Below are 22,080 nucleotides of genomic sequence, written 5' to 3' on the forward strand. Positions count from 1 at the left end.
GCGCCGGTGGCCTCCCTCGCACACGCGTGTGCGACGCGGGGCCCTCCTGCCTCCCCCTCCCCGGCACACGCGTGTGCGGCCCCTGCAGCCCCCGTACCTGCGCACACGCGTGTGCGACAGCCCCCGGCCCCTCGCACGCTCGCTCCCGCGGCCACCCAGGCCCGGCCAGTGGCGCTTAATGGTTTTACTGGGCTTACTGGGAGGGGGGGGGATCAGAGCGGCTCAGCGCGGGGGGGGCCGGGGGGGGGGTGGCACAACTGCCCCTCCCCCGCTATGGCGGCTCTGCCCCACAGCCCCCACTGCTCCCAGTACAGACCAGTTGGGGGTCTCCAGCTCCCAGTACAGACCAGTCGCCCCCTCCCAGCCCAAACCAGTTGGGGGGGTCCCTGGTTCCCAGTCCAAACCAGTTGCCCCCCCCCAGTCCAAACCAGTTAGGGAGTCCCCAGCTCCCAGTCAAAACCAATTGGGGGGTTCCCAGCTCCCAGTACAGACCAGTCGCCCCCTCCCAGTCCAAACCAGTTAGGGGTCCCCAGTTCCCAGTCCAAACCAGTCCCCCCCAGTCCCAGTCTCCCCCCAGCACAAACCAGTACACACCACGCCGTTCCCAGTAAAAGCCAGGCCTGGAGTTTTTTTTAATGCCCCCTCCCCCCCAACCTTGACCCTCCCCCTCCCCAGTCCACCCCTCCCCACCCCGGGGGGTTCTGTCCTCGGGACCCCCAAGTTTGGCACCGGGGGGCTACATGGGGCAGGGCCCCCTTGCTGGGTCTGGGGGAGGGGGCGGGGGCCCCCATTTTGGCACCGGGTGAGGGGGCTCCCCATTTCCCCACCCCCCAAAGTCACTGTAGAAAAGGAGCGGGGGGAGGGGCGAGGACCCCGCAAATCCGGTCGTGCCCCTCCCCCCGCCACGGGGTTGGGGGGGTTGGGGGAGGGGCAGCGGTGGGGGCCCCCCAAAGTGGCTGCGATGGAGTGGGGAGGGGCTCCGGCCCCCCGGCTCAGTTCTCGATGGGGGCTGGAAAAGGGGGGGGCGGGGTCAGGTACCCCCAGATCCAGACCACCCCTCCCCCCAGCCCCCCAACTCTGCCCCTTTGCCCCCCCAGCCCCCCAAATCTCCCCCGGGACCCCCAGCCCCCAATTTGCCCCCCAGCCCCCCACATCTGCCCCCCAGTACCCCCGGATCTGCCCCTTTGCCCCCCCAGCCCCCAAATCTCCCCGGGACCCCCAGCCCCCTTATCTGCCCCTTTGCCCCCCAACGCCCTTATCCGCCCCTGGGACCCCCAGCCCCCCAAATTTGCCCCTTTGCCCCCTAGTACCCCTGGATCTGCCCCTTTGCCCCCCAGCCCCCAAATCTGCCCCCGGGACCCCCAGCCCCCCAATTTGCCTCTTTGCCCCCCCAGCCCCCTTATCTTGCCCTGGGACCCCCAGCCCCTCTTATCTGCCCCTTTGCCCCCCAGCCCCCAAATCTGCCCCCTGGGACCCCCAGCCCCCGAGATTTGCCCCTTTGCCCCCCCAGCCCCCCAGCTTTGCCCCCCCACTCACGGGCCGTGGGGCGCTCGGGCTCGGGGGGGCCCCGGGGGGGCTCCAGCGCGGGGCAGACGGTGAAGCGGGTGCCACGTCGGGGGTCCCCACCCAGGGGGGGGCCGGGGGGGCCCTGCTCCTCCTCCCACTCGAAGACCCCTCCTGTGGGGTGTTGGGGGTCAGGGCCCCCCCCCCCAATGCCCAGGACCCCCCGCTATGGGGCAGGGACCCCCTCCCATGACCCTAGACCCTCCCCATGACCCAGGACCCCCTGCTATGGGGCAGAGACCCCCCCAATGCTCAGGACCCCCATATATGGGGCTGAGCCTCCCCCCAAGACCCAGGACCCCCGCTATGGGGCAGGACACCCTCCCCCATGGGTCAGGGACCCCCAAGCCCCAGGACCCCCACTATAGGGCAGAGACCCCCCAGTGCTCAGGACCCCCATACATGGGGCTGAGCCCCCCCGTGACCCAGGACCCCCGCTATGGGGCGGGACACCCCACGACCCCTCCCTTGGGTCCTCCCCCCCGGCGGCAGCACGCACCGATTCCGCCAGGGGGCGCGAAAGCGTCGGGTTCCGCCTCCTCCCCCTCGGCGGCGCTCTGGCAGCTCAGCTCGTTGGTGGGCGTCTCCTGCGCGGGTGGGCGGAGCCTTTCAGCGCCGACCACGCCTCCATTTCTTTTGACTCCTCCCCTCCCTTTGTCTCCTCCCCTCCCTTTGACTCCTCCCCTCCCTTTGACTCCTCCCTCCCTTTGTCTCCTCCCCTCCGACTCCTCCCCCTCCCTTTGTCTCCTCCCCTTTGTCTCCTCCCCTCCCTTTGTCTCCTCCCCCTCCATTCCCTCCCTTTGACTCCTCCCCCTCTCTTTGTCTCTGCCCCCTTTGTCTCCTCTCCGTTTGTCTCCTCCCCTCCCTTTGTCTCCTCCTCCTTTGACTCCTCCCCTCCCTTTGCCTCCGCCCCTCCCCTTGTTTCCTCCCCCTTTGTCTCCTCCCCTCCTTTTGTCTCCTCCCCCTTTGTCTCCTCCCCCTCCCTTCCCTCCCTTTGACTCCTCCCCTCCCTTTGTCTCCGCCCCCTTTGTCTCCGCCTCCTCCCTTTGTCTCCTCCCCTTTGTCTCCTCCCCTCCCCTTGTCTCCTCCCCTCCCTTTGTCTCCTCCCCTTTGTCTCCTCCCCTCCCTTTGTCTCCTCCCCCCTTTGTCTCCTCCCCTTTGTCTCCTCCCCCTTTGTCTCCTCCCCTTTGTCTCCTCCCCCTTCGTCTCCTCCCCCTCCCTTCCTCCCCTTGTCTCCTCCCCCTTTGTCTCCTCCCCTCCCTTTGTCTCCTCCCCTTTGTCTCCTCCCCCTTCGTCTCCTCCCTCCCTTCCCTCCTTGTCTCCTCCCCCTTTGTCTCCTCCCCTCCCTTTGTCTCCTCCCCCCTTTGTCTCCTCCCCTTCGTCTCCTCCCCTCCCTTCCCTCCCCTTGTCTCCTCCCCCTTTGTCTCCGCCCTCCCTTTGTCTCCTCCCCCTTTGTCTCCGCCCTCTCCCTTTGTCTCCGCCCCCTCCCTCCTCCTGTGGGCGGGGCCTCCCGCCGCCCCTCCCGCCTATGAGCGTCGTCCCCGCCCACCTGGTCGAAGAGGTAGACGGTGACGTCATCGAAGAAGGACACCATCTTGCGCTTGCGCGCCAGCGCCGCTTCCGCTTCCGCCGCGGCCCGCGGCGACTTGAGGAGGCCCCGGAGGCCGCGCCCGTCCCAGCGGGTCACCACGACCGGCACCACCGGCCCCGCGGGGCCGCCCCCGCCCGCCGCCGCCTCCTCGGCCTCCTCTTCCTCTTCCTCGTCCTCCTCTTCCTCCTCCTCTTCCTCCTCCTCCGGCGGCCCCCGCGCCTCGGCCGCTTCCCAGCGCGGGGCCCGCGGGCCGCGGCGGGGGAAAGGCCGCAGGGCCAGGGGAGGCAGGGGGAGAGAGAGGCGGGAGGCCTTCGCTGGGGGGGGGGGCGGTGGGGCAGGTTAGGGGGCAGAGAGGGGCAGGTTAGGGGGCGGTGGGGGCAGAGAGGGGGCGTAGGGCAGGTTGGGGGGCAGTGGGGCAAGATTGGGGGGTCAGAGGGGGCAATGGGGCGGGGTAGCGGGGCAGAGAGGGGTTGTAGGGCAGGTTAGGGGGCAGTGGGGCGAGATTGGAGGGTTAGAGGGGGGCAATGGGGCAGGTTAGGGGATAGGGGGCAGAGAGGGTTGTAGGGCAGGTTAGGGGCAGTGGGGCAAGATTGGGGGGTTAGAGGGGGCAGTGGGGCAGGTTAGGGGGATAGGGGGCAGAGAGGGGTTGTAGGGCAGGTTAGGGGGCAGTGGGGCAAGATTGGGGGGTTAGAGGGGGCAGTGGGGCAGGTTAGGGGATAGGGGGCAGAGAGGGGTTGTAGGGCAGGTTAGGGGGCAGTGGGGCGAGATTGGGGGGGTTAGAGGGGGTCAGAGCGGGGCAATGGGGCACGTTGGGGGGGCAGTGGGGCAGGTTAGGGGGCAATGGGGGGCAGCGAGGTTGTAGGGTAGGTTAGGGGGTAGTGGGGCAGGTTGGGGGGCAGTGGGGCAAGATTGGGAGGGTTAGAGGGGTCAGAGTGGGGCAATGGGGCACGTTGGGGGCCGTGGGGCAGGTTAGGGGCAGTGGGGCAAGATTGGGGGGTAGAGGGGTCCGTGGGGCAAGTTGGGGGGCAGAGAGGGGTTGTAGGAGCAGGTTAGGGGGGCCATGGGGCAGGTTGGGGGGCAGAGAGAAAGGGACAAAAAGAGTCAAAAGGGGGGGGGCAGGAAGGTGCCCCCCTTCCCACAATGCACCACACCGGGACCCCCCACCCCTTCCTGCCCCCCAACCCCCCTTCCCGCCCCCGTCCCTCACCCACCTCGGATGTCGGCGCTGCTGGGGGTGGCCGCGGGGACGGGGGTGGCCGCGGGGACGGGGACGTCGGTGGCGGCGGCGCCGTTGCCGTGGTGCCCCCCCCCCCCTCCGCCGGCCCCCCCCCGCCCCGGGGCCTCGGGGTGCCCGTCCTGTCCCCGGGGTGCCAGCAGATTTCGGGTGACGTCCTCGCGCAGGGTGACCTGCAGCCGCTCCTGGCACACCTGGACCACGAACCCCCCCTCGGCGGTGGCCCCGGGGACGTCCCCGTCCCTGTCCCCCTGCCCGCGGCGGGACATGGGGGTCCCCGGGGTCGCTGCCACCCTGGCGGTGCCACCGCCACCGGCCCCTGCCGCGGGGGACGGGGACGTCTCCGTCTCGTAGCCGCTGTCCCCGGGGCGCTGGCCCAGCGGGGACGGGGATGCCCTTGGGGACGGGGACGCCTCGGGGGGTCCCTTTGGGGATGGCTCCCCCGGGAGCTTGGCTGGGGACCCTCTTGGGGACCTCGTCTGGGTCCCCTGTGGGGACATCTCTTGGCGTCTCCTTGGGGACGCCTTTGGGGACATCTCTTGGCGTCTCCTTGGGGACATCTCTTGGCATCTCCTTGGGGACGCCTTTGGGGACATCTCTTGGCGTCTCCTTGGGGACGCCTTTGGGGACATCTCTGAACATCTCTTTGGGGACACCTTTGGGGACATCATCTCTTGGCATTTCCTTGGGGACATCTCTTGGCATCTCTTTGGGGACGCCTTTGGGGACATCTCTTGGAATCTCCTTGGGGACATCTCTTGGCATCTCCTCGGGGACGCCTTTGGGGACTTGAGTGGACCCTTGCCCGGGGACCCCTTTGGGGACCTGGCTGGGGACCCCGTTGGGGACTTTGAGCACCTCCTTGGGGACCCCTTGGGGACCTTCTCCAGGGCCACCTTTGGGGACATCTCTGGGCACCTCCTCAGAGACCCTTTTGGGGACCTCTTGGGACACTTCTCTGGGGACCTCTTGGGACACCTTTTCGGGTCCCCTTCTGGACACCGCCCCGAGGAGCCCCTTGGGCAGCTCCGTGGGGACGTCCCTGGGGACATCTCTTGGCACCTCTCTGGGGACCCCGACGGGGACGTCTTTGGGGACCCCTTTGGGGACATCTCTTGGCACCTCTCTGGGGACCCCGACGGGGACGTCTTTGGGGACGCCTTTGGGGACATCTCTTGGCATCTCCTTGGGGACGTCTCTTGGCTCCTCTCTGGGGACCCTGCTGGGGACCCCTTTGGGGACATCTCTGGGGACATCCCATGGCACCTCTCTGGGGATCCCTTTGGGGACATCTCCGAGGATCCCCTTGGGGACATCTCCGGAGACCCCTTTGGGGACATCTCTGGAGACCCCTTCGGGGATGTCCCTTGGCACCTCGCTCGGGACCCCTTTGGGGACATCCCTTGGCAGCCCTCTGGCCCCCCCTCTGGAGACCCCTTTGGGGACATCTCTGGGCACCCCTTTGGGGACATCCCTTGGCACCTCCCTGCGTCCCCCCTTGGGGCGCCGCCCTGGGTGGCCCTGTCTGGCCGAGGGGTGACCGCGGGGGTGTCCCCGAGGGGGTCCCCGAGAACCCCGGGCACCAGGGCCACCTTCTCCTCCTCGGGACCCTCGGCCAGCGCGGCCAGCGGTGGCATGGCCACGGCCACGGGGATGCTGGCGCCCGGGAAGGGGGACCCTGGCGGGGGTCCCCAAGGACCCCCCTGGGGAAAACCCTCCCTCGGGGACGTCCCTGGTGCCCCAGGCGCTGTCCCTTGTGTCCACGGGGACCTCCCCGGTGCCCCGGGCGCCGTCACGTCTGTCCAGCGTGCCCACGGGGACGTCCCTCGTGCCCCTGGCACCGTCACGTCTGTCCAAGGCGACGTCCCTCGTGACGAAGGTGACATCTCTTGTGACAAAGGGGACGTCTCTCGTGTCCACGGGGACGTCTCTGATGCCAAAGGGAACGTCCCTTGTGCCCCAGGTGCCATCTCTCGTGGGGTGGGTGACATCTCTCGTGTCCACGGGGACGTCTCTGGTGCCCCAGGTGCCATCTCTTGGGTAGGTGACGTCTCTCGTGTCCATGGGGACGTCTCTGGTGCCGCAGGGGACGTCCCGTGTCCCCCGGGCACCGTCTCTCGTGCCAAAGGGGACATTTCGTATGCCCAAGGGGACGTCCCTTGTGCCCCGGGTGACGTCTCTCGTGTAGGTGCCGTCTCTCGTGCCCATGGGGACGTCTCTGCTGCCAAAGGGGACGTCCCTCGTGCCGAAGGTGACATCTCGTGACCCCATGGGGCCACCTCTGCCGCCAAAGGGGATGTCCCTTGTGTCTTGGGCACCGTCTCTCCTCTCAAAGGTGACATCTCTTGTCCCCAGGGGAATGTCTCTGGTGCCAAAGGGGACCTCTCTGGTGCCGAAGGTGCCACCTCTCCCGTCAGCGGTGGCCTTTCTTGTCCCCATGGGGGCACCTCTGGTGCCAAAGGGGACGTCCCTTGTGTCCCAGGCACCGTTTCTGGTGTCAAAGGTGACATTCCTTGTCCCCACGGGACCATCTGGGGTGCCGAAGGGGACGTCCCTTGTGCCCCAGGTGCCACCTCTCGTGTCAACGGTGGCATCTCTTGGCCCCATGGTGCTGTCACTCGTGTCAGCGCTGCCAACTCTGGGGTCAACGGTGACCTCTCTTGTCCCCATGGGGTCATCTCCAGTGCCAAAGGGGATGTCCCTTGTGCCCCAGGTGCCACCTCTCTGGTCAATGGTGGCCTCTCTTGGCCCCACGGGGCCATATCCAGTGCCAAAGGGGACGTCCCTCGGGTCAACGGTGGCCTCTCTTGCGTCAACGATGACCTCTCTTGTGTCAGCGATGACCTCTCTTGTCCCCACGAGGCCACCTCCGATGCCAAAGGGGACGTCCCGTGCATCCCAGGTGCCACCTCTCTTGTTGACGGTGGCCTCTCTTGAGTCAACGAAGACCTCTCTTGTCCCCACGGGGCCATCTCCAGTCCCAAAGGGGACGTCCCTTGCGTCAACGGTGGCCTCTCCTGGGTCATCGAAGACCTCTGTTGTTGTCCCCATGGGGCCACCTCCAGTTCCAAAGGGGACGTCCCTTGCGCCCCAGGTGCCACCTCTCTTGTTGACGGTGGCCTCTCCTGGCTCAACAAAGACCTTTCTTGTCCCCATGGGGCCATCTCCAATGCCAAAGGGGACATCCCTTGCGTCAGCGGTGGCCTCTCTTGTCCCCATGGGGCCACCTCCAGTTCCAAAGGGGACGTCCCTTGTGCCCCAGGTGCCACCTCTCTGGTCAACGGTGGCCTCTCTTGTCCCCACGGGGCCATCTCCAGTGCCAAAGGGGACGTCCCTTGGGTCAACGGTGGCCTCTCTTGCGTCAACAAAGACTGCTCTTGTCCCCATGGGGCCACCTCCAGTTCCAAAGGGGACGTCCCTTGCGCCCCAGGTGCCACCTCTCTGGTCATCGACGACCTCTCCTGTCCCCACGGTGCCACCTCATCTCGCCCCACCGCTGCCCCCCGCCCCTCCGGCCCCCAAATCCCGGGGTGGCCGGTGGCCTCGGTGGCTTCGGTGACCTCGGTGGCCGCCGGACACTCCACCAAGGAGCCCCTCTCGGCCCGCAGGGACGAGTCGTCCCCGGCGCTGTCACAACGGGGGCGCAGGGGGGCCCCCCGTTCCCGCCACCCCCGCACCACCTCGGCGCGGGCCAGGGCGCAGGTACAGGGGGGCGGGGGGGCGTCCCCGTCGTCCCCCTCCTCGTCCCCCCGGCAGAGGGGACAAGCCAGGGGACGCCGGGGGCTGCTCCCCCCGCTGCCGGCCGTGCTCCCCGCCGAGCTGCGCTCCCCCACCCCTCCCCGGCCCCCCATCAGCGCCGTCTCCTGCACCCCCCGAAAGGGGTTGAGCCCCCCACGACGGTTGGGGACAACGGGGGGGCCGGAGGTGGCCGCTGTCCCCACCGTGTCCCCCCCACCTTCGTGTTCCTCCAGGCGGATGTAGTACTCGCTGGTCCCCGAAGGGCTACGGGCACCCAACACCGGCAGCACCCCGGGGGTCCCCAAGGTACTGGGACGATTTTGGGGGGGCGGCACCCCACCGGCGCGACCCCCCCGGGCACGTTCCCAAAGACACTCGAAGGCCAGACGTCCCCGACTGCTCTGGGTGACGGTAAGGACGTCCTCGGGGTCGGGGCCGGGGAAGGCGTCGAGGAGGGGGAAGGCGGAGGGGGGCAAGGGGGGGCCGGGGCCGGGGACCCCCCCGGGGGACCCCGCAGGAGGGTGCTCAGCCGGCGGTGCAGCTCCTCCAGGGAGGGACGCTGGGGGGGCGGGCGCCAGCAGGACTGCAGCACCCCGAACCTGTGGGGGACACCCACCCCCCCACCCCCCACCGGTGGGTGTCGGAGGGGACGGACACACGGACACCCCCCCCCCTCACCGAGGGGGACACCCCAGGGGTGGGGACTCACCGTCATGGGGGGACAGGGACACCCCAGGGGTGGGGACACCCTGGGGACGGGGACACCCCAGGGTCGGGGACACCCCAGGGATGGGGACTCACCGTCATGGGGGGACAGGGACACCCTGGGGACAGGGACACCCCAGGGATGGGGACCCACAGCTACGTGGGGACAGGGACACCATGGGGACAGGGACACCCCGGGGATGGGGACCCACAACTACATGGGGACAGGGACACCATGGGGACAGGGACACCCCGGGGATGGGGACCCACAACTACGTGGGGACAGGGACACCCTGGGGACAGGGACACCCCGGGGATGGGGACCCACAACTACGTGGGGACAGGGACACCCTGGGGACAGGGACACCCCAGGGATGGGGACCCACAGCTACGTGGGGACAGGGACACCCTGGGGACAGGGACACCCCAGGGATGGGGACCCACCACCACAGGGACACCCAAGGGATGGAGACAGGGACACCCTAGGGATGGGCACTGGCCACCATGGGGGGACAGGGACACCCTGGGGACAGGGACACCCCGGGGATGGGGACCCACCACCACAGGGACACCCAAGGGATGGGGACAGGGACACCCTAGGGATGGGCACTGGCCACCATGGGGGGACAGGGACACCCTGGGGACAGGGACACCCCGGGGATGGGGACCCACAACTATGCAGGGACAGGGACACCCTGGGGACAGGGACACCCCAGGGTTGGGGACCGGCCGCCATGGGGGGGACAGGGACGTCCCAGGGATGGGGACAGGGACACCCCAGGGATGGGGACACCCTGGGGACAGCGACACCCTGGAGACAGGGACACCCCAGGGATGGGGACAGGGACACCCTGGGGATGGGGACCCACAGCTATGTGGGGACAGGGACACCCTGGGGACAGGGACACCCTGGGGATGGGGACAGGGACACCCCAGGGATGGGGACAGGGACACCCTGGGGATGGGGACCCACAGCTATGTGGGGACAGGGACACCCTGGGGATGGGGACAGGGACACCCCAGGGATGGGGATGGCATGGTGGTGGGGGACAACAGGGACACCCCAGGGCTGGGGACTGGCCACCATGGATGGGGACAGGGACACCCTGGGGACAGGGACACCCCAGGGACGGGGATGGCACAGCAGGGTGTGACGGGGACACCCCGGGGACAGGGACACCCCAGGGACGGGGACTGGCCACCATGGGGGTGGCAGGGACACCCCAGGGCTGGGGACTGGCCACCATGGATGGGGACAGGGACACCCTGGGGACAGGGACACCCCAGGGATGGGGATGGCACGGCGGGGGGTGACGGGGACACCCCAGGGACAGGGACACCCCAGGGACGGGGACTGGCCACCATGGGGGTGGCAGGGACACCCCAGGGCTGGGGACAGGGACACCCCAGGGATGGGGATGGCATGGAAGAGGGGGGACAGGGACAGTGACGGGGACCCCCCGGGGATGGACACCCACCACCATGGGGAGACAGGGACAGATGGGAGGACACAGCCGGCGGGGGGGTGTGGCTGGGGGTCGTGTCCCCGTGTCCCCCCACTCACCAGCCGTCGGCGTGGGGCAGGCGGAGGCGGGGGCGGCCGAGGGCCAGCGGGCGCCGGCGCATCAGGCGGCCGAGGAGCTCCTGGTCCGAGAGGTGCCGGTAGGGCTGGACCCCCAGCTCAAACAGCTCCCACAGCGTCACCCCCAGCGACCTGACGGGGACACCGTGACACCAGCGCTGTCACCACCGGCACCCGGCCCCGCCACGGCGCGGGGACCGGGTACGGCGGCATCGCAACACCGTGGCACCAGGTACCGCGGCATCGCGACACCGTGACGCTTGTCGCCGTCGCACCAGCGACCGTCGTGCTGGGTATTGCGGTGTCACAACACCGTGACGCTTGTCACCGTCACGCCAGGGACCGTCGTGCTGGGTACGGCGCCATTGCGGCACCGTGACACCTGGCACCAGCACGTTGGGTACCGCGGCGTCGCAACAGCGTGACGCTTGTCACCGTCGCACCAGGGACCATCACGTTGGCTACCGTGGCATCGCAACACCGTGACACCCGGCACTGGCACATCAGGTACCACGGCGCCACAACACCGTGACACTTGTCACAGTCACAGCAGGGACCATCATACCAGGTATCGCGGCATCACAACACCGTGACACTTGTCACCGGCACATGATGTACCACGGCATCGCAACACCGTGACAGTTGTCACCATCACACCGGGGACCATCGTGCTGGGTACCGTGGCATCGCAACACCGTGACACCTGGCACCACCGCGTCAGGTGCCGTGGCACAACACCGTGACAGCAGGGACCGTCGCACTGGGTACCGTGCCACCGCAACACCCTCGTGCCAGGGACCACCGCAGCATCGCGGCACCCCAACACCGTCACGCTGGGCACCGTCCCATCCGGCACCGCGGCATCACAACCCCGTCCCACCTGGGCACCGCGCAGCTGTTGCAGGGTACAACGGGACACCGTGACATTGGGACAGCGTAACGCCGTCACAGGTGGGCACCGCGGCACCCCAACACCGTGACACCAGGATGCTGTCACACCCCAACACCCTGACACCATGGCACCATCACAGCCCAACACAGTGACACCAGGAATTCCAACACCAGGATGCTGTCACACCCCAACAGCCTGACACCGTGACACCATCACACCCCAACACGGTGACACCATGACATCACAGCCCAACACGGTGACACCGGGACCTTCCAACACCGTCACACCCCAACACGATGACACCAGGATGCTGTCACACCCCAACAGCCTGACACCATGGCACCATCACAGCCCAACACGGTGACACCGGGACCTTCCAACACCGTCACACCCCAACACCGTGACACCAGGATGCTGTCACACCCCAACAGCCTGACACCATGGCGTCACAGCCCAACACGGTGACACCGGGACCTTCCAACACCGTGACACCCTGACACCATGATACCAGAACACCATCACGCCCCAACACTCTGACACCATGACACCGTCACAGCCCAACACGGTGACACCGGGACCTTCCAACACTGTCACACCCCAACACTGTGACACCAGGACACCATCACACCCCAACACGGTGACACCATGACATCATCACAGCCCAACACGGTGACACCGGGACCTTCCAACACTGTCACACCCCAACACCATGACACCAGGATGCTGTCACACCCCAACAGCCTGACACCATGGCGTCACAGCCCAACACGGTGACACCAGGACCTTCCAACACCGTCACACCCTGACACCATGATACCAGAACACCATCACGCCCCAACACTCTGACACCATGACACCGTCACAGCCCAACACGGTGACACCGGGACCTTCCAACACCGTCACACCCCAACACCATGACACCAGGACACCATCACACCCCAACATGGTGACACCATGACATCATCACAGCCCAACACGGTGACACCGGGACCTTCCAACACCGTCACACCCCAACACCGTGACACCAGGATGCTGTCACACCCCAACAGCCTGACACCATGGCGTCACAGCCCAACACGGTGACACCGGGACCTTCCAACACCGTCACACCCCAACACCGTGACACCAGGATGCTGTCACACCATGACACCGTCACAGCCCAACACGGTGACACCGGGACCTTCCAACACTGTCACACCCCAACGCCGTGACACCAGGACATTGCAGTGCTGCCACACCACAACATCGTGACACCAGGCCACCGACCGACACACCGTGACACCCCAACACGGTGACACCAGGACCCCATCCCCCCGCCCCACCAGGACACCCCAGCACTGGGACAGGGTGACACCGCCACGCTGTGCCACTGGGCTGGCGGTGTCCCCGGTGTCCCTGATGTCCCCCGGTGTCCGTGGTGGCCCCCATGTCCCGTGGTGTCCCCCAGTGTCCCCCACGTCCCCCGGTGTCCCCGACTCACCAGACGTTGCTCTCCTTGCTCTGCTCTGCCACCGCGAGGGTCCCCCGGGTCTCGGCCAGCAGCTCGGGGGCCACCCAGCGCAGGGGGACCCACAGCCGCTCGGGGGTCACGTAGTAGTCCTCCTGGGGGGGGGGGTGTCACCCGTTGTCCCCAACCCTGGCCCCAGACTGGCCCCGCCCATCCCAGCAGTCCCAATTCTGTCCCCAACTGGTCCTGAGGCTCCTGGCCCCATCCCGGTGGGTCCCTGTCCCCAACGTGTCCCCAGACCCCTGGGTCTGTCCTGGTGAGTCCCCAGCTTTGTCACCCCGTCCTGGCTGGTCCCTGTCCCCAACACAGCCGGTCCCTGTGTCCCCTCCCTGCTGGTTCCCATCCCCGTGTTCCCCCCATCCTGGCTGGTCCCCATCGCTGTCCCCGTCCTGGTCATCCCCGTGTCCCCCTGTCCCCGTCCCAGCTGGTCCCCAGTCCTGTGTCCCGCCATCCCTGTCCCCATCCTGGCTGGTCCCCGTCCCTGTCCCCATCCCAGCTGGTCCCTGTCCCCATGTCCCCCTCTTCCGACTGGTCCCCATCCCTGTCCCCAACCCAGCTCGTCCCCATGTCCCCTCCCAGCTGGTCCCCATTCCTGTGTCCTGCCACCCCTGTCCCCAATCTTTGTGTCCCCCCCATCCTGGCTGGTCCCTGTCCCTGTCCCCATCCTGGTCATCCCTGTGTCCCCCTGTCCTGGCTGGTCCCCATCCCCGTCCCCATCTTGGCTGGTCCCTGTCCCCATCCCAGCTGGTCCCTGTCCCCGTGTCCGCCTGTCCCCATCCCAGCTGGTCCCTGTGCCCATGTCCCCCTGTCCTGGCTGGTCCCCATCCCTGTCCCCGTGTCGCCCTGTCCTGGCTGGTCCCCATCCCCGTCCCCATCCCGGCTGGTCCCCGTTCCGGTGTCCCCCATCCCTGTCCCCATCCTGGCTAGTCCCTGTCCCCATGTCCCCCTGTCCCCATCCCGGCTGGTCCCTGTCCCCGTGTCCCCCTGTCCTGGCTGGTTCCCATCCCTGTCCCCATCCTGGCTGGTCCCTGTCCCCATGTCCCCCTGTCCCTGTCCCCATCCCAGCTGGTCCCTGTCCCCATGTCCCCCTGTCCCCATCCCAGCTGGTCCCTGTCCCCGTGTCCCCCTGTCCTGGCTGGTCCCCATCCCCGTCCCCATCCTGGCTGGTCCCCGTTCCGGTGTCCCCCCATCCCTGTCCCCTCCCAGCCATGTCCCCATGTCCCCCTGTCCCCGCAGGTGCCACCCACCCGGTAGTTGCTGTGGGCCAGCCCGTAGTCCCCCAGCCGCACCGTCAGCTCCGAGGTCAGCAGGCAGTTGCGGAGGGCCAGGTCGCTGCGGGACCCGCTCAGCCCCCAGGCGTCCGGGGGGGACCCCGGCGTCCGGGGGGGGACCCCCACCCCAAGGGGACCCCGGCGTCTGGGGGGGGACCCCGCCCCCGAGGGGACCCAGGCATCCGGGGAACCCCCACCCCAAGGGGACCCAGGTGGCTGGGGAACCCCCACCCCCAGGGGGACCCAGGCATCCGGGGGGGACACCCAGGTGTGCAGGGGTACCCCAGGCATCTGAGGACCCCCCCCCTCCCGGGGAGACCCATGGGGCCGGGGGGGACCCAGGCATCTGGGGGGGGGGACCCCACCCCAGGGGGACCCGGCTGGCTCGGGGGGCACCCAAGCATCAGGGGGACACCCCCCAGATACCCGGGCATGTGGGGGGGGGGGACACCCCCTAACCCAGGGGGGACCCGGGTGTCTGGGGAGACCCCCACACCCCCTTGGGGACCCCGCCCCAGCCCCCTCCCCTCTGTGTGAGGGGACCCAGGGGTCCGGACCCCTCTCCCTCACCCCAAGGGGACCCACATGTCCCAGCCCCCCCGCAAGGGACCCAGGGGTCCGGACCCCCTGTCCCCCACTCCAGACCCCCCGGAGGGACCCAGGGGTCCGGACCCCTCTCCCCCACCCCAAGGGGACCCACATGTCCAGCCCCTCCCCACCCGGGACCCAGGGGTCCGGACCCCCTCTCCCCCACCCCAAGGGGACCCACGTGTCCCAGCCCCCCCGCCCCAAGGGACCCAGGGGTCCAGACCCCCTCTCCCCCACCCCAAGGGGACCCACATGTCCAGCCCCTCCCCACCCAGAGGGACCCAGGGGTCCAGACCCCTCTCCCCCACCCCAAGGGGACCCACATGTCCAGCCCTCCCCCCACCCAGAGGGACCCAGGGGTCCAGACCCCTCTCCCCCACCCCAAGGGGACCCACATGTCCAGCCCCTCCCCACCCAGAGGGACCCAGGGGTCCGGACCCCTCTCCCCCACCCCAAGGAGACCCACATGTCCAGCCCCTCCCCACCCGGGACCCAGGGGTCCGGACCCCTCTCCCCCACCCCAAGGGGACCCACGTGTCCAGCCCCTCCCCACCCCCAGGGGTCCGGCGGTACCTGTGGACGTAGCCGTGGCGGTGAAGGTGTCGCAGCCCCAGGGTGACCTCGAGCGCCAACCGCTGCAGCGTGGCCACGTCGCGGGGGGGCAGCTCCGGTGTCCCCCCGGCCCCCGCTGCGCCCGCAGGTATCGCTTCAGGTCCCCCTGCGGGGGGGGACGGGGACGGGGACACAGGGGGTCATGGGTCCCAGGGGTCATGGAGGGCGCTGGGGGCAGCGGGAAGGGGCAAAGCCCCACGCACAAACCCCTCGTGCAACCCCCGCCGTGCAAAGCCCTTGTGCAAATCCCCTGTGTGAGCCCCTGGTGCAAACCCCTCGTGCAACCCCCACCCCGTGCAAAGCCCCTGGGCACAAGCGCCCTCGTGCAAACCCCTCGTGCCACTGCCCCCCCCGTGTGAGCTTCTCGTGCAAAGCTCCTGTGCACAGCCCCACCCGTGCAAACCCCCCGTGTGAGCCCCTGTGCAAACCCCTCGTGCAAAGCCCCTGTGCGCAACCCACCTGTGCAAACCCCTCGTGCAAAGCCCCTCGTGCAAAGCCCTGTGCACAAAACCCCCATGCAACCCCCCATGAAAACCCCTCGTGCAAAGCCCTCGTGCACAACCCACCTGTGCAAACCCCTCGTGCAAAGCCCCTGTGCACAAAACCCCTGTGCAAACCCCTCGTGCAAAACCCTGTGCACAACCCCCTTGTGCAAAGCCCCTTGTGCAAAACCCCTCACGCAAACCCCCTCGTGCAAAATCCCTCGTGCAAAACCCCTGTGCACAAACCCCTTGTGCAAAACCCCTCGTGCAAAACCCCTCACGCAAACCCCTCGTGCAAAACCCCTGTGCACAAACCCCTTGTGCAAAGCCCCGTGCACAAGCCCCTCATGCAAAACCTCTCACGCAAACCCCCTCGTGCAAAACCCCTGTGCACAAACCCTCGTGCAAAACCCCTCGTGCAAAACCCTCATGCAAACCCCTCGTGCAAAACCCCTGTGCACAAACCCCTTGTGCAAAGCCCCGTGCACAAGCCCTCATGCAAAACCTCTCACGCAAACCCCTCGTGCAAAACCCTGTGCACAAACCCTCGTGCAAAACCCCCTCGTGCAAAACCCTGTGCACAACCCCTTGTGCAAAGCCCCTGTGCACAAACCCTTGTGCAAAACCCTCACACAAACCCCTCGTGCAAAACCCTGTGCACAAACCCTCGTGCAAAACCCTCACGCAAACCCCCTCGTGCAAAACCCTGTGCACAAACCCCTTGTGCAAAGCCCCGTGCACAAGCCCCTCATGCAAAACCTCTCACGCAAACCCCTCGTGCAAAACCCTGTGCACAAACCCTCGTGCAAAACCCCTCGTGCAAAACCCCTCATGCAAACCCCTCGTGCAAAACCCTGTGCACAAACCCCTTGTGCAAAGCCCTGTGCACAAGCCCCTCATGCAAAACCTCTCACGCAAACCCCTCGTGCAAAACCCTGTGCACAAACCCCTCGTGCAAAACCCCCTCGTGCAAAACCCCTGTGCACAAACCCCTCGTGCAAACCCCCCGTGCACAAGCCCCTCGTGCGCGCCCCTCGTGCGAGCGCTCACCAGCTGGCAGTACTCCATGACCAGCAGCAGCGGGCCGCTCTCCCCGCACAGCCCCAGGCACTGCAGCAGGTTGGGGTGCTGGAGGCTCCTGCAAAGCATCGGGGGGCCCCACCCCCCCCAAAACCCCGGACTCCTGGGTCCCTCCCGGACACCTGGGTCCCCCCCAAATTCCTGGGGTGCCCCCCCGGTACCGGTAGGGTTGAGCTTCGGCCAAGAAGCGTCGCTGCTCGGGGGCTCCGGCGCCGGCTCGAAGCTCCTTCACCACCACCTGCGCCGGGCTGGCGTCCCCCAACAGCTCCCCCAGGATCACCTGGGGGGGGGGCAGGAAATTTGGGGGTTCAGGGGGGTGACCCCCCCCCCTTAGACCCCTCCTAGACCCCCCCCGGCCCCCCCCTCACCTTCCCGAACCAGCCGGTGCCGATCTCCTGGAGGTAGCTCAGCTGCTGCCGGCTCAAACCCGGGGGCTTCGATGGGTCTGAAATTGGGGGTACAGGGGGGTTGGGGGTCCGGGGAGGGATTTGGGGTACCGGGGGTTGGGGTGCGGGGAGGGGTTGGGGTGCAGGGGGGTGGGTTATGGGATGGTTGGGGTGCAAAGGGGGTTTGGGGTGCAGGGGAGTTGGGGTACAGGGGGTTTAGGGGTGCAGGAGGGCCCCCAAACTCTGCCCACCCCCCCCAGGGTGCCCTGGAGCCATCAGAACCCCCTGCAATGGGCCAGGACCCACTGGGGGGGACCCAGCACCCCCAAATGATGGGGCAGGATATACTGGGGGGGGCTCATGCCCCCCCCCATGATGGGCGTTTGGGGGGGGGGTCCCCCCCAATCTCAGCTGCCGGCATCTCGGCGCTGCCACGCGTCGCCCCTTTGATCAGGACCGGGTGACGTTTCTGGGCCACCGGCGCCTGCCCCAGTTTGGTGTCGCTCCAGGGTGGGGCCGCCCCAAATGCTGGGTGCCCCCCCCAAATGTTGGGTGCCCCCCCCAATCCTGAGTACCCCCCAAATGCTGGGTGCCCCCCCCCCAGATGCCACACAGAGCCCCCAGGGGTGACAAGGAGCTCGTGGGGGGTCACCCAGTGCAGGGGGGGACCTAGATCACCCATGGGGGGGCTCTAGAGCTCCCATAGGGTCCCCCAAGCTGTTGGGTGACCTAGAACCCCCCCCCGAGCCACCCTGAAGCACCCATTGGGTGACCTAGAACACCCATAGGTGTCCCCCCCGTATCTGTGGGGTGCCTCTGAGCACCCATAGGCAACTGCCCCAAGCTGTTGGGTGACCCATAGGGTCCGCCCAAGCCATTGGGTGACCTAGAACCTCCCTTCACCCACCCCAAAGCACTCACTGAGCAACCTAGAACACCCATAGAGCCCCCCTGGTATCTGTGGGGTGCCTCTGAGCACCCATAGGCCCCCCCAAGGCATTGGGTGACCCATAGGCCCCCCCCAAGCCATTGGGTGACCTAGACCCTTCCTTCACCCACCCCAAAGCACCTGTTGGGTGACCTAGAACACCCATAGAGCCCCCCTGCTATCTGTGGGGTGCCTCTGAGCACCCATAGGGCCCCCCCAAGCCGTTGGATGACCCATAAGGTCCCCCCAAGCCATTGGGTGACCTAGACCCTTCCTTCCCCACCCCAAAGCACCTGTTGGGTGACCTAGAACACCCATAGGGCCCCCCTGGTGCCTGTGGGGTGCCTCTGAGCACTCATAGGGCCCCCCCAAGCCTTTGGGTAACCTAGAACTCCCCTTGGACCCCACCCGTATCTGTGGGGTGCCTCTGAACACCCAGAGGGTCCCCCCAAACCATTGGGTGACGTAGAACCCCCTTCACCCACCCCAAGGCGCCCATTGGGTGACCTAGAACCCCTTGGACCCCACCAGCATCTGTGGGGTGCCTCTGAACCCCATAGAGTCCCCCAAGCCATTGGGTGACCTAGAACTCCCCTTCACCCACCCCAAAGCGCCCAGTGGGTGACCTAGAACCCCCTTGGAGCCCAGCGAGCGCCCATTGGGTGCCCCCCACCTCCTCCCTCTCCCCTCCCCACCCCCCAGCACCCCTTACCGGCGGGGGGGGGCGGCGGGCCGGGCCCCCCCACCTCACCCAGGGGCAGGACGTAGACGTCGGGCAGGGACGGGGAGGACGGGGTCTCCTCCGCCGGTGGCGTGAACTCCCCCGAGTCCTCCTCCCCCTCGGGGTTCTCGAACTCCTGGGTCCCCCCGGCGGGGGGGGTGAGGGGGGGGTCAGAGGTCATCAAGGGGTGGCCCTCCCCCTCCCCCACCTCCCGGAATGATTGGGGGGGGGGGGGGTCGCTCACCTTGAAGCCGACGTCGCCCCGTTTGCAGCAGAGGCAGGTGAGGAGGAGGAGGACGAAGGCCACCAGCCCCGAGCAGGAGATGAGCACCACGGCGTAGGGGGGGGGCAGCGGCCCCCGCCCCGGGGGAGGCTCCCTGGGGGGGCAGGGGGAGAAGCAGTTTTGGGGGCCCCATGGTGGTGGGGTGCACCCCGAGGCTGGGGGAGGTGGGGGAGAGGATGAGGGGGCGCCCTTGGGGTGATGGGGGCACCCTGTCTGGGGGGGACACACCCATGGGGCTTGGGGGAGGGCGTGGGGGAATTTTGGGGTCCCATGGGGATGGGGGGATCCTGTCTGGGGAGGGTCCCATGGGGGGGGGGGGACACCTGTGGGTGGGGGTGGGGGTGGGGGTCCCCAGGGGTGGGGGCCCGGGGCGGGGATGTCCCATGGGTGGGGGGTCCCAAGGGTGTGGGGGGGCTCCCCTCAGCCCTTTCCATCCAGTCAAGCCCCGGGAGGGGGGGGTCCACCCCCTCCCATGGGCCCGATCCTGCCCCGGGGATGCGTTGGGGGGTCCGGATGCCTGGGTTCCCCCCAACCCCCTTTCCCAGGAGGGGACGGGGAGGGGCGGGGGGACAGGGGGCTGGGGACAAGGGGGACAGGGGCTGGAACAATGGGGGGCCGGGGGGGACGACAACAGGGGACGGAGGGCTGGGGCGTGGGGGACGGGGGGGACAGGGGATGGGGACAACGGGAGGCTGGGGACAATGGGGGATGGGGATGGGGGGACGGGGACAGGGGGCTGGGGGATGGGGACACCGGCGGGGGCTGGGGACACCGGAGGGCTGGGGACAGCAGGGGGGGGGACACGGGACCGGAGGGCTGGGGACAAGGGATGGGGGGACCAGAGGGCTGGGGACAGCGGGGGGACAACAGGGGATGGGGACAAGGGGGGTGGGGGCTGGGGACAACAGAGGAATTGGGATGGCGGAGGGATGGGGACAACAGAGGGTTGGGGACAAGGGGGGTGGGGACACCGGGGGCTGGGGGACGGGGGGTTGGGGACAAGGGGGCTGGGAACAAGGGGGCTGGGGGACCGGGGGGGGTTGGGGACAAGGGGGCTGGGGACACTGGGGGTGGGGGGACCGGAGGGGGGTGGGGACAAGGGGGCTGGGGACACCAGGGGGCTGGGGGGACCGGAGGGGGTTGGGGACAAGGGGGGCTGGGGGATGAGATGGCAGAGATGGGGGGGGCAAGACAGAGGGACGGAGGGACAGGGGGACAGAGGGACGTGGGGATGGACGGACGGATGTGGGGACGGATGGGGGGACAGAGGGACACAGGGGATGGACACAGGGCTGGACGGACATGGAGATGGAGGGACGTGGGGACAGACGGACGTGGGGACAGACGGACATAGGGAAGGATGTGGAGGTGGATGGGCATGGGGACAGACGGACGTGGGGACAGACGGACATGGGGACGGATGGATGTGGGGCTGGATGGACATGGCGATGGATGGACAGATGGACATGGGGCTGGATGGACGGACGGATGTGGGGACGGGTGGATGTGGGGCTGAATGGACAGACGGATGGACGGACGGACGTGGGGCTGGCTGGCTGGCTGGATGGAGGGACAGACGGACATGGGGAGGGATGGACGTGGGGAGAGATGGACATGGGGCTGGCTGGCTGAATGGACGTGGGGCTGGCTGGCCGGACAGATGGACAGACGGACGTGGGGCTGGATGGATGTGGTGATGGATGGACAGAGGGACGTGGGGCTGGCTGGGCAGACGGACATGGGGCTGGCTGGCTGGCTGGCCAGACAGATGGACGTGGGGACGGATGGACATGGCAATGGATGGACAGATGGACGTGGGGCTGGATGGACAGATGGACGTGGGGCTGGCTGGCTGGACGGACGGACGGACGGACGTGGGGCTGGCTGGATGGAGGGATGGATGGATGGACATGGGGCTGGCTGGACATGGTGATGGATGGACGGACGGACGTGGGGCTGGCCGGACGTGGGGACAGATGAACGTGGGGCTGGATGGATGCATGGATGGGGGGCTGGCTGGAGGGACGGATGGACGGACAGATGTGGGGCTGGATGGACGTGGCGACGGACGGACGGACGTGGGGCTGGATGGACGGACGGACGGAGGGCCGGCGGGCGGTGCGGGGCGCAGGACTCACCGCGGGGCGGGGGGGCCCCCAGGACGCCGTGGGGCCCGAGCGAGGCCATGGCGGCGGCGGCGGCGGCGGCGGCGGCCGGCAGGAGGGGGCCCCGGCCGCCGCATCCCGGCCCCGCTGGGGCCTTAACGGGGCGGGCGGGGGGCCCGGCCGAGGGGGCGGCCCGGGCGGGGGCGGCCGGTGCCATCCTGGGGGTGGGGGGTGGAAAAGAGGGGGTGGCAATAAGGGGGATGAGGGGGAATGGGGGGTAGAGGGGCGGGGGACAATGGGGGCTGGAAGCGGGGTGGGGAGGCAGGAGCGAGGATGGGGGCCAAGGGGGGGGCGGTCAATGGGGGGCGATAGGGGGCGATCGGGGGTGCCGGGGGCGGCGGCGGGGCCCGGGGTCGGGGCGGCGGAGGCGGCCGAGGAGGCGGCGGCGCGGCCGTGCGGGAGCGCTGCTGCCCCCCCGCCCCCGGCCCCGCCCCGCCGGCCGCCGCCTCCTATTGGTGTTTGCGGCTGTCAGTCAGCGCGGGTGCCGCCCTCCCGGCGCGGGGCGGGGCGCGGGATGCAGGGGGTTGCCATGGCGACGGGGCTGGGTACCACGGGGGCGGGGCGGGGGGCGCGGGGGATGGGGGAGAGGGGGACGGGGGGACACGGGGGGACAGGGACGGGACACGGGGGACACGGGGGACATAAGGGGACACGGGGGACAGGGAGGGGACACGGGGGGACACGGGGATGACATGAGGGGACACGGGGGACAGGGAGGGGACATGGGGGACATAAGGGGACACGGGGGGACA

General features: G+C 68.5%; 2 protein-coding genes across 2 annotated transcripts in view; one reads left to right on the plus strand and one right to left on the minus strand.

Moving 5' to 3' along the window:
- Positions 1 to 22,080, plus strand: part of RPS9 (ribosomal protein S9) — a 56,177-nt gene that overhangs the window by 25,423 nt on the left and 8,674 nt on the right. The gene's annotated exons all lie outside the window — the stretch shown is intronic.
- On the minus strand, positions 944 to 21,350 carry LMTK3 (lemur tyrosine kinase 3). Its single transcript, XM_072847691.1, is given in 20 exon segments — positions 944 to 1,009; positions 1,537 to 1,677; positions 2,063 to 2,150; positions 3,113 to 3,468; positions 4,366 to 5,153; positions 5,871 to 6,066; positions 6,185 to 7,722; positions 7,860 to 8,601; positions 8,604 to 8,725; positions 10,396 to 10,545; positions 12,786 to 12,907; positions 14,060 to 14,144; positions 15,245 to 15,344; positions 15,347 to 15,389; positions 16,816 to 16,903; positions 17,007 to 17,125; positions 17,214 to 17,290; positions 18,872 to 19,016; positions 19,125 to 19,318; positions 21,302 to 21,350. Coding segments are annotated over 20 exon segments (5,160 nt in total). The 3' UTR covers positions 944 to 992.

The sequence above is a fragment of the Ciconia boyciana genome, chromosome 28 (genome assembly GCF_034638445.1).
Source record: "Ciconia boyciana chromosome 28, ASM3463844v1, whole genome shotgun sequence".
Classification (NCBI taxonomy): Eukaryota; Metazoa; Chordata; class Aves; order Ciconiiformes; family Ciconiidae; genus Ciconia; species Ciconia boyciana.